Raw genomic sequence first — 15,708 nt, forward strand, 5'->3', positions numbered from 1 at the left:
GCTTTGTGAAGAAGGTACTTACTTTCCCTTCTGCCATGATTGTAAGTTGCCTGAGGTCTCCTCATCCATGCAGAGCTGGGAGTCAATTGAACCCCTTTTCTTTATAAATTACCCTGTCTCAGGTGGTTCTTTATAGCAGTGTGAGAATGGACCAATACACCTGTCAGTGCCTGAATTTCAGCCTTCTGGCCTCCAGAACTGTGAGAGAATAAACTGCTGTTGTTTTAAGCCACCCAGTGTGTGGGAACTTGGTGGCAGCCCCACGAATCTAATACAATCACCCAGCAGGTAGAGGCAGATCCAGGACTCGAAGCCAGGACTCCTCAATCCCAACTCAGCACCCCTTCCCCCTCTGCCATGCTGCTCCTCTAGACCTGTGACCTAGGGACACATCCAAATCAGCTCTTTTATGGCATCTCAGTGGGTGGGCCTCTGCTGGTGAGTGACACACACTAGCACAGAGTGTGGTACTCCAGAGATCCGGTGTGGATCCTGCATTCACACCACTTAATCTGCAACCTCAACAAGTCATGTTCCCTCCCTGGACTAGGTAACTTCTAGGGTGCGTTCACAGCTCAGTTCTCTAACTCTGTGTAACTATGGTGTGGAGTTATTACAGCAAGCTCTGTGACATGGTTATAATGTTAAGTCATGCAAGTCCAAGGTTGGATTCTGTATTTAAATTTTTGATGTTATTTTCATCATGGATTTCTTGCATTAGTTTTTATTTTTTCAACATGACACTAAAATATGCTTATCTTGATTACTGAGATGTTTGGCTCCCCTTTACATTTTGTACCTGAAATTAGTGCTTTATTCACTTCATCCTCGCATAGCCCTGCACAGGTTGTATTTGTCAAACCCCTCCCCATGCTCAGCCTGTCCTCTTGAACTTGCTCTTGTCAAATCTCCCAGGATACAGGTGACTCCTGGTAGACAAAGTCACAGAAAGGAGCAGAACAGTGGCCCCTCCCGGATGCATTCTCCAAGGTTCCCTCCTTTGTATGCCTGTCTCTAGCATCAAGCTGTCCCCAGCTCACTGATTGGCACCAGGAGTTTTCTGGTAGGAGGAATAGCAAGGTCAGGGCTCCCTCCAGAAACACGTTCTTCAGTCCTTTCCCATTGGACTGTCCTGTGTTGGGAACGTGGACCTTCAGGCTTTCTGAGACCATTCAGAGCTCAGTCTTCTGGGACCTCATGAAGACAGCCCTGGACCCCTGCCTTGGGCCCAACATTGGCTCTTTCTCCCCATTGAGGCTCCCCATCACTGTTCTACTCCCGCAAAGTGACTTGACATTGGTGATTTCAAGTGTCAACTTCCATTTTTCAAATCCTGTTCGGTTTGTTTCCTTTGTGATCATTTATAATTCTGGCTTGATTTGTCCAGCGATGGCTCAGCCTCTCCAATAGGGACATTTTTCTCCTGTTACTGTGCCCATGCTGAGGTCCAGTGCTGGGCCAATGCCCCAGATGAGCTGTTCACAGCACCCCGCAACCCCTGGAGTAGCCCTAGCCCTCCATCAAAGGCACAGGTCCATCCTTTGGAAGATTTTGTAATGTTTTCTGGCAAGAAACTTCTGTGACCACCCATGATTATTTATTCAATCCAGCAAATCTAGTGATCCTTCCACTTAGAGCCAATGAACCATGAAAATCTGCACCCATCTCATTACCACTGCGCTGTGAGCACCGTGACAAAGAACTTGGAGTTTTAGGGAAGCACTGAGCTTAGCATGGAGGAAGGAAAGGTGCTGCAGAAAAATGGGAGAACTCCCCAGAGAGCCCAGCTTCACAGCGCTGCTCACTCCCCCACCCCTCACAAAGCTCCCATTCCTTGCTACTCCCCCAGGCACTCATGACACTGGGAGAAGGCGCTATGTCAGAGGGGCATGGGCTCAGAAGGAAAAGGCTGAATGGCCCATGGTGGGGCCACTGGCTAGACTTGAATCATGGCCCCAACACTTCCCAACTGGGTGACTCTGGATGGTGGCTGGTCATCTATACCAACATGCATACCTCTCCCACCCTCTTCTAAGTTCTGTAACACAACAAACCAGAGTTCATAACACAACTCTGATTTTTAACCAGGTATATTGCCACCTCACTGGAAAATGTATTATACATTTCCCAGCCTTCCATGCTAGATGTGGCCAGGATTGCAAGTCTGGCCAATGAAATATAAGCAGAAGTGTTATGTGGGACTTCTAGAAAGGCTCTGTTACAGGGGGATATGGCCTTTCTTTTTCTTTCTCCTTTGTGTTGACTGGAATGTGGTTGTGATGGCTGGATTTCTAGTAGCCATTTTGGACCATTAGGTACAAGATGACCTTGACAAGGAGATGTCATTCTAGGATTGTGGAGCATAAAAATAGGACCCTGGGTCCCTTATTACCCAGGGAGCTGTCATAGTATTGCCCAGCCTCCCCACAGACATCTTTTATATGAGAAAGAAATAAACCATCTCATTTAAGTCACTGATAATTTGTTTTTTCTGTTACAATGCAGCTGAACCTAAGAGTGATACAGTGATGTGTATCTCATCTGTAAAATGCTTGTCTCTCGTCTGTAAAATGGGGATGATAATATCTCTCTCACAGATTTGTAAGGATTAGATGAGGTTATACAGTAGAAAGATATCTTACCAAGTGCAAACACATAGTAGGTGCTCGACAAATTTTAATTCTCTTCTTTTTCAGGATAGGAACCTTAGGGGTAGGAGGAAGGAGTAGTGAGATTGATGAAGAGTTTATAACCCAGGTCATGTGAGATGAGGAGCAATGGAAGGATTGGGATTGCTTTTTATGATTTAGTTAATTATTTTTATTGAAGGACAGCACCCATGTAACTACCACCCAGGTCAAGAAAAAGACTATTTGTAGCAATTCAGAAACTGCCTTTATGTGTTACCCCAGTTAATATCCACTGCCAGATGTAACCATTCTTCTTACTTCCTTTGCCATTCAGATGCCTGCTTTTGAACTTTTGAACTCCACAGCTTTTTTTTAGTATCTTCAGATTTAAGGAGTGTATTAGTCCTTTCTCACACTGTTATAAAGAGACACCTGAAACTGGGTAATTTATAAAGAAAAGAGGCTTAATTGGCTCACAGTTCCACAGGCTGTACAGGAAGCATGGCTGGAGAGGCCTCAGGAAACTTAGAATCATGGCAGAAGGCAAAGGGGAAGTAGGCATGTCTTACCTGGCTGGGGCAGGAGGAAGAGAGCGAAGAGGGAGGTGCTACATCCTTTTAAACAACCCGATCTTGTGAAAACTCACTCACTATAATGAGAACAGGAAGGGAAAAACCTGCTCCCATGATCCAGTCACCTCCCAGCAGGCCACTCTTCCAACACTGGGGATTACAATTTGACATGGGATTTGGGCAGGAACACAAATGCAAACCATACCAGGGAAGATTAGTCTTTCTGGTAGTTATTCTAGTTCACCCTTAAATAACCACCATCTTCTGTCTTTGGCACAGTTTCCTCATTCTGCCTTTGCCACAAAACCTTGTATCAGGGCATGGGTGAGCAAAGGCAAAAGTGAAATGTGTTAATTTTTCTCTTCTTATTCAGTCGTCTGTACAGTTTTGATGTTCTCTGTCTTCAGTTATTGATGTGGTATCATTTTGTATAGAATGTTTGTGGCTACAAAGCTAGCTAGTATAGTTTGGGGAGACTTGGGAAAGCTAATTTATACACAGCTTCCTTTGTCTTCAGCTACCTAGAAGTCCTCTAACTGGTGTGTTTTAATGAACAGAAACTCTTTAATAGAATCCACTCCAAGGCTGTGAAGATATTTTCCTATCTTGTGTTTTAGAAGCTCTATTGTTTTACCTTTCACATTTAGATCTATAATTAACCTGGAATTTCATTTTGTATGGGATGTGAGGTAATGATCAAGATTCCTTTTCTTCTTTTACATGGATATCTAATTGACCCAACATCATTTATTGAAAAGTCCATCTTTTCCCACACTGTGCTGCCATATTACTTTTGTCATAAAGCAAATGACTATATATCTGGTTCTGTTTCTAAACTTTATTTTTTTCTTTTCCATTGTTTTTCACCAAAACATCTTAATTTCTGTAGCTTTATAATAAGTCTCGATAACTACTCATATAGGTTCTCCATCTTAGTTCTTCTTCCAAACTGTCTTGGCTATTCTTGTCTCTTTGCATTTCTATATACATGTTAAAAACAGATTGCCAGTTTATACACACATACATAAATACTTTCTCTGGTTTTTATTGGGATTTTACTGAATCTACAGATCAATTTAGGGAAAACTGACACCTTAATATTAAAGTCTTCCAATCCATGAATTGTGTATATCCCTGCATTTAGTTAGGTCTTCTTTAATTTCTCTCAGAAATGTTTTATAGTTTTCTGTGTAGAATGATTGTGTATATTGGCTGGGCGCAGTGGCTCACACCTATAATCCCAGCACTTGGGGAGGCCGAGGCAGGTGAATCACTTGAGGTCAGGAGTTCAAGACCAGCGTGGCCAACATAGTGAAACCCCATCTCTATTAAAAATACAAAAATTAGCCGGGCATGGCAGCACATGCCTGTAGTCTCAGCTACTTGGGAGGCTGAGGCAGGAGAACTGCTTGAACACAGGAGGCGGAGGTTTTAGTGAGGCAAGATATACCACTGCATTCCAGCCTGAGCAACAAAGTGAGACTCCATCTCAATTAAAAAGAAGAAGAAAAAAGAATTATGGTACTTATTTTGTTTGATTTCTGTCTAGGCATTTGATATATTATGGTGAACATATGTGCACATTACTATTGGGTGCATACTTGGGGTGGAATTCTGAGTCAGAGTAGCCATATGTTCAGCTTTAGTAGACTCTGTGACAAACAGCTTTCTAAAGTGGTTATACCAATTTACACATCCGCTAGCAGTGATTGAGAGTTCCAGTTGGTTCACATGCTCAACAACTTTTGGTGTGTCAGCTTTTTAATTTTAGCCAACCTAGTGGGTGTGCAGTGGTTGGTGTCTTGTTTTAGTTTAAATTTGCATTTCCCTGATGACTAATGAAGTTGGACATGTTTTCATATCTTCATTGGCCATTTTGATATCCTTTTTTGTGAATTGCCCATTCAAGTCTTTTGCCCATTTTTACTGTTGCCCGTTTCTTACTGATTTGTAGAATTTATTTTTAGATTCTGAATATTAATTATTTGACAGTTATATGTATTACTTATATCTTCTTCTATTCTGTGGCTTATCTTTTCACTCTCTTGATATATTTTGATGAACAGATATTCCTAATGTTAATGTAATCCAATTTATTAGTCTTCTTTGTGATTAGTATATTTGTGCCTTGTTTAGGCATTTTAAGGATAGGCGGGAAAAAAAAGGTTGGAAAATAAGAAATGAACATAAGAGACACCTGGGATATGTTGAAAAAGTATAATATATGTATAATTGTGTCCTGGAAAGGGAGGAAAGAGAGACTAGGCAGAAGCAGTATTTGATTTTGTTATTTTATTTTATTTTTCTGAAAATCACCCCATCTTGATGATTTCATTTGGATGTTTGTCCCCTCAAAATCTCATGTCAAAATGTAATTCCTGATGTTGGAGATGGGGCCTGGTGAGAAGTGATTGGATCATGGGAGTGGATCTCCCCTGAATGGTTTAGCACCATCCCTTTGGTAGCAAGTGAGTTCTCACCCTGAGTTCATGTGAGATCTGGCTGTTTGAAAGTGTATCGCAACTTCCTTCTTGTCTCTTGCTCCATTCTTGCCATGTGCCACACCTACTCCTCCTTTGGCTTCTGCCGTGATTGAAAGTTTTCTGAGGCCCTCACTAGAAGCAGATGCCAGCACCATGATTCTTGATTCTGCACCTGCAGAATCATGAGCCAATTAAGCCTCCTTTCTTTATAAATTACCTAGGATCAGGTATTTCTTTATAGCAATGCAAGAGTGGCCTAATATACCCACTTATGCTCATGAAGATATTTTCCTATCTTGTCATCTAGAAGTTTTGTTATATCTTTCACATTTAGCCATAGAATCTACTTGAAATTAATTTTATGTATGGTCTGAAATAAGATATTTAATTTTTATGAATAATCAATTGATTTAGGACTATTTATTGAAAAGGCCGTAATCTCCCATCCCACCACTCATGCTACAGTGTCACCTTTGTCATAAATTAAATAACTGCATATAGTGTGGATCTATCCACAAGCTTCTGAACTTGCATTTATCTTCCTTTGGTCTACTTACCTATCTTTTAATCAATATCACTCTCTTTTATTTACTGAAGTATGATTTGATACCTTGTAGTATAAATCCTTAATCTTTGTTCTTCTTTAAGATTTTCTTGGATATTCTTGGCACTGATGTCATTTTTCATTTAGATCTACTAACACATTTACACTTCCTGTTACTTTTTTCCTTCCCACCTTTCTGTTTTTCTGTTTATTATTACTATTATTTTTCTGCCAGAAGAACTTCTCCTTTGTCTTTCTTTTACTGTGGCTCTTCTGGAAACAAATCTTCTAAGTGTCTGACTGTCTGAAATTTATTTTACCTTTAATATTGAGAGATGTATTAACTAGATAGAGGATTTTAGATGGCCTATTATTTTCTTTTGGCACTAAAGATGTCATTCCATTGTCTTCTGGCTTCCATTGTTTCTATTAAGTCAGCTGTCTGACTTATTATTGCTCTTTTGAAGTAATGGATCTTTTTTTCTCTAGTTACTTTTAAGATTTTGTTTCTGATTTGGTCTTTGGCAGTTTTACTACACTGTGCTGAAGTGAACTTTCCTTTGTGTTCATCGTGCCTGGAGTTCATAGCACTCCATAGGATTTCATGAATCTGTGGATTGATGTGTGTTAAAGAAATAGAATAGTATCCTTTGAAACATTGCTTCTGTCTAGTCTCTCTTTTCTCACCTTCCAGGACAAAATTATACATATATTATACTTTTTCAACATATTCCATGTATCTCTTATGTTCATTTCTTATTTTCCAAACTTTTTTTCTCCCTATGTTTCAGTCTGAATACAAACCTGCATTCAGTTCACTAATCTACTTTCTGCTGTGTCTAATATGTTGCTTCACCTATCTATTGAATTCTTTATTTAAATTGTTGTATTTTTTATTTTTAGAATTTTTTGTGTTTTCTTTTATAGTATTCAGTTCTCTGATGAGATTCTGCATCTTTTAATCAATTTTCTTGAACATATAAACCTTGCTATTTTATTTTAGAGATAGAGTCTTTCTCTGTCACCCAGGCAGGAGTACAGTGGCATGATCTTGGCTCGCTACAGCCTCCACCTTCCAGGTTCAAGCAATTCTCTTGTCTCAGCCTTCCAGGTAGCTGGAATTACAGGCACCTGCCACCATGCCTGGCTAATTTTTTAGTAGAAACGGAATTTTCTCATGTTGGCCAGGCTGGTCTTGAACTCCTGACCTCAGGTGATCTGCCCACCTCAAGTCTTCCTAAGTGCTGGGATTACAGGCGTGAGCCACCACACCCGGCCAACCTTGCTATTTTAAAGTTCATGTCTAATTATGTCAAGATTTGGATCACCTATGAATTTGTTTCCATTACATATATTTTTCTCTTCTTTTTCTTCCTTGCTTTTCTTTTAAAACAATTGTCTGGTCCTATTTCCTGGTATACCTAGTAAATTTTGATTAAATGCATTGTGTATGAAAATTGTGGAGGCTACAGATAGTGTTTTCTTTCTCCAGGGAAAGCGTATTACTCTTCAAGCAATTAGTTAGAGGAGTGGCAAATTGCCTTAATCCAGTGAAGAACTGAGATGATTCCAGGTTTAGTTTTAGTTTTTGTAAGGCCCAGTCTATTTTGGTTTGCCCTGATTCCTAGTGTTTGACCCTTGAATGTTCTCAACTGAAATCCTGGGATATTTACTGACCCTGGACTCCAATTTTTATTTTCCCAATACTATTAAACTCCAAATAGTTCTGTTTGTTTCCTTGGCTCTTTTGCTTGGCTTCTCAGCCTCTTGCTTTATGCAGCTTAATTATCAAATATTTTAAGTAAAAATGCCAGTCTTAATACCAGGCTCACTTTTTTATTGTTCCCTTTACTCTGGCACCTTGGCCATGCAAGTCTTGCTACCTTGGTAGCCCAGAACTACAGTTTTTGGCTTCCTATCCCTGAGGGACTGCTGAAAGCTCTGATCCAATGCTTTCTGTTTCTGTGACTAGCCTTCTTACTTACAAATCAGAAAATGCCTCAAAAGAAAACAGCAAAGAATTTGGGACCCATCTCAAAGCATTTCTCTCCAGAATGATGGATTTTCAGTCCTAGCTATCCTGGTTGTTTCCTGATGTCTTTGAATCGCTATTTTAATATTTTATTCTGCTTTTCTAAACATCCTTGATGGGAGCTTTGGTCTGATATAAGTGATTTAATAGAGTGGAAGTCTGAAATGAGATTATTTTGCTTAAAAGAAGGAGAATGCATTAGAAAAGGGGTGGCATCTCCCTGTCTTTGGCTCTTTGAGGGGCTGTTGGGTATACAAGGAGCAGACGTGTGTATTGTGGCTCCGCAGGAACATGTAGCATGCTGAATAAAAGTCTCAGGGAGAGAGGCACAAACTCTGTATCTGAAAGTCTCCTCAACATCAGCCATTCCCTAAGTGGAAAGTTCTGCCTAAGAGACATAGTGAGCTTCCCAATACTGGAGGAGTATAAGAAGAAACTCAGCCAACACCTGGAAGTTGCTACTGAAAAGATCCAATAATTATACAATAATCAGATTGCAGAAGGAAATTCATCAGTGGTTACCAATTTTTGTATGCTTGAAATATGAGAAGGTTTTTTAAAATACAGATGCCTAAGTTAACTCACTCACTGATATACTGAACCAAAATGTAGCCCTGGCATCTGTTCTTTTTTTGTTTGTTTTTTGTTTTTGAGATGAAGTCTCACTCTGTCACCCAGACTGGAGTGCAATGGTGCAATCTCAGCTCACTGCAACCTCTGCTTCCTGGGCTTAAGCGATTCTTGTGTCTCAGTCTCCCAAGTAGCTGGGATTACAGATGCCTGCCACCATGCCCAGCTAATTTTTTGTATTTTTAGTAGAGATGGGGTTTCGCCAGGTTGACCAGGCTGGTCTTGCACTCCTGACCTCAGATGATCCTGCCTCGGCCTCCCCAAGTGTTGGGATTGTAGGCGTGGGCCACCATGCCCGGCCCTGGCATCTGCATTTTTAGCAAGCTTCCCAAGTGATCTACAAACTACAGCACAGGAACCAGCAAACTAAATATTTTCTCATGTACTTCCAAATGAGATTCTATGATTTGAACCTCCCACAGGGATGCCAGCGAGAAAGTCTGCCAGTTTCAGTTTTGTGGGGAGCAGTTGCAGATGTGGAAGAGGATGTATCCCTCTCCTGCCCTCTCTTCTGTCCATGAGGCTCCCCTCTCCCAGAAAGTAGGACTCGGTTTGTTTCTGTTGGGATGACAGACTCATAAAGTTTAGTCACATTGTAGGTTAGCAAGCTTGTGTGGGCTAGCCTTGGAACCTAACCACTATTTATAACATAGTGTCTGTGGGAAAATATGTTCCAAGTTCCAACAAATGCCTTTAAAAAATATGCTGGAGGCCAACCTGTCAGTAATTGGGACTATCTGCATAAGTTATTTTCTCAGAAACTTTTAGCATCTCACGATAAACTTGACCTCAGAGGATGGTAATTAATCAGCATTCGGTGTGAGCTTTACAATGGAAGAAAATCTTCTGCCCTGAATAATTGCAGGCCTGCTTTAAGAACAACTATTACTTTTTCTACAACAATTGTGAGTGTGTTTCTTCCTGCTGTCATTGTCTTGCCCAAGGGAGTTGGTGCTGGCATCGCCTGGGAACGATGATGAATGGCCTAGGATATCATGTGGCAGCAGGGATTTCTTCAACCTTGTGCTTGCAAAGACAGCAAGAATTGAGGTCACCTTTCAGGGCTTAGCTACACCTGTGTCCCATTCCGAGGACTCTACCCACGGAAATCTGGTAAAGAGCAGTGTTTCCAGTGTTCTTGGCCCTCCTCCTGATCCTTGTACCTGGGGAGGACAGTTTTTTGAGACAGATGAATTTACAAGTGGCATATGTAAAGTTTATTTAGGGACTTTTGTTGACCTCAAGACCAAATCCAATAGACAATATGATCTTGATCCCCTTAGTGTCCCACAAAACAAAACAAAACTATATCAAGGAAGTTTAAGATTACACTCAGTTACTAGCTGGTGGGACCACACTGGGAATGTTCACCTCAAGTCTGGACCTCCCACTTTTAAAGGATCATAGAAATCTTGAAGCCTGCTCCAGTGTTGTGTTCTGGTCAGGGAAGTGGTGTAGAAATGTCATCTGTATGTAATCATTAGGTTGAACAATGGAATTCAAAAATGGACACCACCAACCCTCAAATGCCATTGCGTGCATCAGAGAAAGCTCATGGAGCAAAATCCAAAAAAGAAGTCAAAGGGGCCTCATTTCTGTGATGCTTAAAGCAATTAATTAGAGAAACACACATCCAAGTAATGTTTAAATCTTTTTAAAATGGTCAGTAGTTAACAACCAGAAATAGACACAAATCACATTTTAAAAAATAAAAGAAAATATAGTCAAATAGTAAAAGATGGAAAAATAACAAGGAGACATTAAAACAAAGCATTAAATGATGTGACCATCACCATAGCAATGTGGTATAGGAAATTCACCTAAAATAATTAGGAAATTCACCTAAAAAGTTAAGATTGCTGGTTAATATTTACAATAAGCTCATTCTAATCATTAATCAAAGAAATGCAAATTAAGATTAAAAGAATACCTTTTTCTTAACAAATATGTATGTTTTTCTTAACAAACTGACAGTTGCGTTAAAAATTAAAATACCTATTGTCAAGGATGCAGGAAAATGAATACTTTCATACACAGTAGGATTACAACTTTTTGTATTTGGAAAGAACAGTTTTGCTCTACAGTGTGTGAATAGGCGTGCTCCTGTGTTTTACAGACAGAGAAACTGAGGCCTAGAAAGGGCTTACACAGGTATTGTTTGAGATCCTGGTGGTACCTCAGTGATCAAGACAGATCACATCCCCGACCTCATGGAGCTTAATTCTAAGTGGGTGGGGAGGGAGGAGTAAAACCACAGACCATAAGCAAGTAAACACATAAGGAGGGAAATTGCAGGGAGTGACAAGTGCAATAAAGAAGATAAAAACCCCTGGCCTCAGGCTACGGGCTTTTAGAACGGGTGGGTCAAGGAAGCCATCCCTGAGAAGTGACAGGTGCTGACATTTGAATGCCGAGAATTATCATGCCAAGAGCTGGGCAAGGAGCTTTCTGGCAGAGAAACGGCTTGGCAAAGCCCTGAGGTGCAAGCCAACTTGATGTGCTCAAGGGACCCAAAAGGTTTAAAGAGAGAGAGCCTCATAGTGGACCGTTTCCTCCTTCTCCAGGCGGAGTGAAAGTGGCAGGGATGACTATGAGCTTCAAGAGCCAGCGGGAGGGGAGTGTGGGCGGGTGGAGGAATGTGAGTGACAGGACGAACTCAGGGAGCTGAGCTGGGCTAGAAATGCTGGTCTCCTTGAGGAACCTGGGATTTGGAGGGAGTTTCTGCCCATTGTGTATCTTGAGTGATGAGCAGAGTGGTGGTAGCTAGAGAGGATGCATTTCCAAGGAAAGCTGTAAACAGATCAAACCTGGGCCTTCCAGGAGGACCCTGAATCAAAGGAGAAGGCAGACTCCCGGCCAGGACTCATTCACATTTGGTCACGCAGAATTCATCGCCTGCAGGGTCCACAGCTGGAGGCACTTGGCACTCACCCCCAGGCATCTGTGTGGGTGGCCCCATAAGAGACTTGGCTTCTTGGCCCCCGTGGGTTCTAGCCACAGAAGACACAGCCTTTGATGACCCAGCTCCACCACCTTCCTTAAAAACACTAGACATGGCCCAAACAACTTGTGGTGGTTTTCAAAAAGCAATTACTACTTTAGAAATCAAAGAGGAAAGAAGTAGCCAAGATGAAATGGGAAGGTAGTCTGGCACAGCACCCACTTCCGCCTACCCCCCACATACACACACACAAGCTGTGTAACCTTGGACATGTCTCTGCACCTCTCTGTGCCTCAGGCTGTAGACTGACTGAGTGCCTGTGACTGTCCCTAAGGGGCCCTTCTCAGTATAAACTGACAATGAGTCAAGTGTCCTGTGTGTGATTTGTCCCCAAGGAGGGTTTTTCCAAAGACCAAGCAGTGGGCCCCGATGACATTTCTGGCAGAGGAGTCGAGAAGTGATTTGAAAAAAGGCCCATGAAGGACCTAAGGGTAATGGGTCCCCCGGGGGGGCATTCATCTGGAAGTGCAAGTTCCAAGGTCTAGAGTAAAAAGGCAGTTTTGTTCCTTTGCGGCCACAATCAAAATGTTAATATCACCAATGAAATTCTTTTATGAAATTCAGCTCAATGGGAGAAAAAAAAAATCTTTTTTTCAATGCTGGCCTATTCAGACTGTTATATTATGGAAAGTAGACGAAATAGCAGGAGGGACAGATGCTGCCTGACAGCTGAGCAACTGGGCCCTGCCCTGGGTCCCATGCTCCCAGCCTTATTCAGGCCCCTTGGGGCTCGGAATCTGCAAGCCACGGACACAGCCCACTCAGACCTGCACCCCTTCCAGCTTCCAGACTGTGCCCTGAATTCTTAGCCCATAAGCTGGAGCTGCTTCCAGTGCCTAGGGAGCCTATTGCCCCAGTTCTTGAGGGTAGACTGTGCCTTTGGGGCTACAGGGAGCTACTGATGCTGGAAGGGGAAGGAGGTGTGGACTGAGCCTGGCTGGGCTGCAGGATGGAGAGGGGTGGGAGGGAAGGGGAGGGGTGGGAGGGAAGGGGAGGGGTGGGAGGGAAGGGGAGGGGTGGGAAGGGAAGGAGAGGGGTGGGCCGATCAGTACACGGTCAGCTCCCTCTCTGTGCTGCTGTGTCTGGCCTAAAACTCAGAGAAGTCCCAGAATTCTGAATTCCAGCTTGGCCTTCCAGATCCTCAGGAAGGTGTATTTATTATGATGAGGAAATAGAGAATATTTTTTGAACAGTTTGTTCACGTGTCTATAACTTTAATATCCAGACATACAGGATATGGGCCTCTACCTCACCACAGGCCCTGCAAGTATAGAGGGAAAGGCCTGGTTAGGGTGTATTATCCCCTCTTTCTAGTCTTGCCAACAGACAGGGTTTAAATATCAGTCTTGTCACTTACTAGCTTTGTGGCACTACGCAAGTTGACCCACTGAAAATGGGGGGTCTGTAAGATGGGGACAACAACAGTACCCACCTTATGAGGTTGTTGTGAGGGTTAAATGAGATAATGCACATAGAGTCTAGCCCTGTACCTGGCACCCTGTGGGCACTGAAGAATAGCAGTTCTTCTCGGCATCAGGCACCTGATGTCCCTGCTGAGTATAACTTGGGATTCCCCCAATCCGCCTGTTTTTCCAGACTCCACAGCAGTATGAGAGAGAGTACAACAACAAGCGGTCAGGCGTGGGGCCCAGCAAGTTCCATGGGTATGCCTACGATGGCATCTGGGTCATCGCCAAGACGCTGCAGAGGGCCATGGAGACACTGCATGCCAGCAGCCGGCACCAGCGGATCCAGGACTTCAACTACACAGACCACACGCTGGGCAGGATCATCCTCAATGCCATGAACGAGACCAACTTCTTCGGGGTCACGGTCAGTCCCATGCCTCTGGGCTGTTTGTTTTCCTTAGTGTTCCTTGTAAACATGCAAAGTAAAAGAGGGGCTGTTACAGGCTTTCTGTTATGCGATCTGTTATCTCTGATCATCGAAATAACTAATTGCAGGCCCTAGGATTGCAGGACTGTTCAGACAAGGGGCAGGGGCAGTGTGTGCTCTTGGACACATTGGGAAAATGCTTTTCTATGACTCTTGGATAAGAAAGGGCATAGAGGCCAGGCATGGTGGCTCACACCTGTGATCCCAACACTTTGGGAGGCCGAGGCAGGTGGAACACCTGAGGTTGGGAGTGCAAGAGCAGCCTGACCAACATGGTGAAACCTTGTCTCTACTAAAAATACAAAATTAGCTGGGCGTGGTGACGCATGCCTGTAATCCCAGCTACTTGGGAGCCTGAGGCAGGAGAATCGCTGGAACCCAGGAAGCAGAGGTTGCAGTGAGCCGAGATCGTGTCATTGCACTGCAGCCCGCGCAACAAGAGCAAAATTCCATCTCAAAAGAAAAAAAAAAGGGGCATAGAGAGTTGACTGCGCACACAGTGCAGGCACAGTTTACCAGATGGTGGGGTGGGTGGGCCAGGAGAAGCTGTGGACCCAAAATCAGGGTCAAATCCTGGGCCTTCATTTACAAGTTACCTTCTTTGAACTACAGTTTTCAGTCACACAATGGAAATCATACTTACCTTGTAAGCTAGTTATAAATATTACACATTATACAATACAACTTGTTAATATTTATTGAGCAAGCTACTTGCTCTGAGCCTCAAATTTCTCATCTGGAAAATGGGGATAATAATATAAATCTTGCTTGGAAGTTGAGAAAATAAGCAATGATAATATGGCTAATACTTCTTGATTGCATATTATGTGCTAGACATTGTGCTAAGTACATAACGTAGTTAGACTCAATATTATATGCCTAGTGCTGGGCACATAGCAGGCACTCAATAAATGCTATTGTTACTGTTAATAATGATTACACTGTATCCTTATGTCATCCATGGGAAGTAGGTGCTCTTATTATCCCCATGAACAGTGAGGAACCTGAAACTCAGAGTATTTAAGTACTATAGCTAAACAGGGTCACGTGGGATTTGAACTTGGGTCTAGCTCTTAGTTGCTGCAGAAGGTAATGGACCAAAGTGGTAGTTATTTATGTCTCATGATGTATTCATCACTGCCTCTGCTCCAGAAAATATGGAAAATTCATCTGAAGAATAGATTGAGTGGGCTAAAGTGCTGTCCTGTGTTCTAATTTAAAGATTCAGAGTCGAGTCAGTCTGTCTTGGGGAATTAAGGGTAGGTAAGCTGAGCTGGCTGAGGCATTTCTTGAATATGCATATTCGTGCATACCTGTGCTGAGGCTTGTATTGTTGGTCTGGTGGGCTGGACCCTGTGCAGGTGCTGAAGGTGTGGATAATGGTGTGGATTCCGAGGTAAGATGGGCTCCCTGTCCTAGAGCCTGTGGCTCACAAGCAGGGGCAAGGCCTAGACAAAAACAATGAGAGGTTAAAAGTGCTTGGCACTGTGAGAGAAACTATTTGAGCCCCAGCCCGAGCCCAGAGGGATTTCTGCGACTTTTAGTGAAAAAGTCAGGGTAGGTTTTTTGGAAGAGTAGCATTTGACCCATGCCTTGAACTGTGGGCAGGAGTTAGACGTGCAGAAAGGGGCTGGCCAGAGGGAGCATGGTGAGCAAGGGAGAAATGCAAGAGGGAGGGAAGGACCGTTAGTTGGGCTGGAAAACTGGGAAGCTGGATGAGGAGGCTGGGAAGGGAAGTTGGGGTCCAGTTTTGGAGGGACATGCTGAGGAGACTGGCCTTTATCTTCCAGGCCAACCCTTCCCAAAGTGTGGTCTGCATCATCTGGGAGCTTGTTAGAAATGCATGTTCCCAGGCCCCACACAGGCCCATTAAATCAGAACCTCTAGGGGTGGGGCCCAGCCATCTGTGTTTTAACAAAC

General features: G+C 42.9%; 1 protein-coding gene across 1 annotated transcript in view; it reads left to right on the top strand.

Annotated features, from left to right (window-relative positions):
- GABBR2 (gamma-aminobutyric acid type B receptor subunit 2) overlaps nucleotides 1-15,708 on the top strand; it is a 416,683-nt gene that overhangs the window by 241,867 nt on the left and 159,108 nt on the right. Inside the window, exon 7 of the mRNA XM_015117226.3 lies at nucleotides 13,489-13,725. Within this exon, the coding sequence (XP_014972712.3) occupies nucleotides 13,489-13,725 (237 nt within the window). The remainder of the gene's footprint in view (nucleotides 1-13,488; nucleotides 13,726-15,708) is intronic.

This window comes from Macaca mulatta, chromosome 15 (assembly GCF_049350105.2).
Source record: "Macaca mulatta isolate MMU2019108-1 chromosome 15, T2T-MMU8v2.0, whole genome shotgun sequence".
NCBI classification, from domain to species: domain Eukaryota; kingdom Metazoa; phylum Chordata; class Mammalia; order Primates; family Cercopithecidae; genus Macaca; species Macaca mulatta.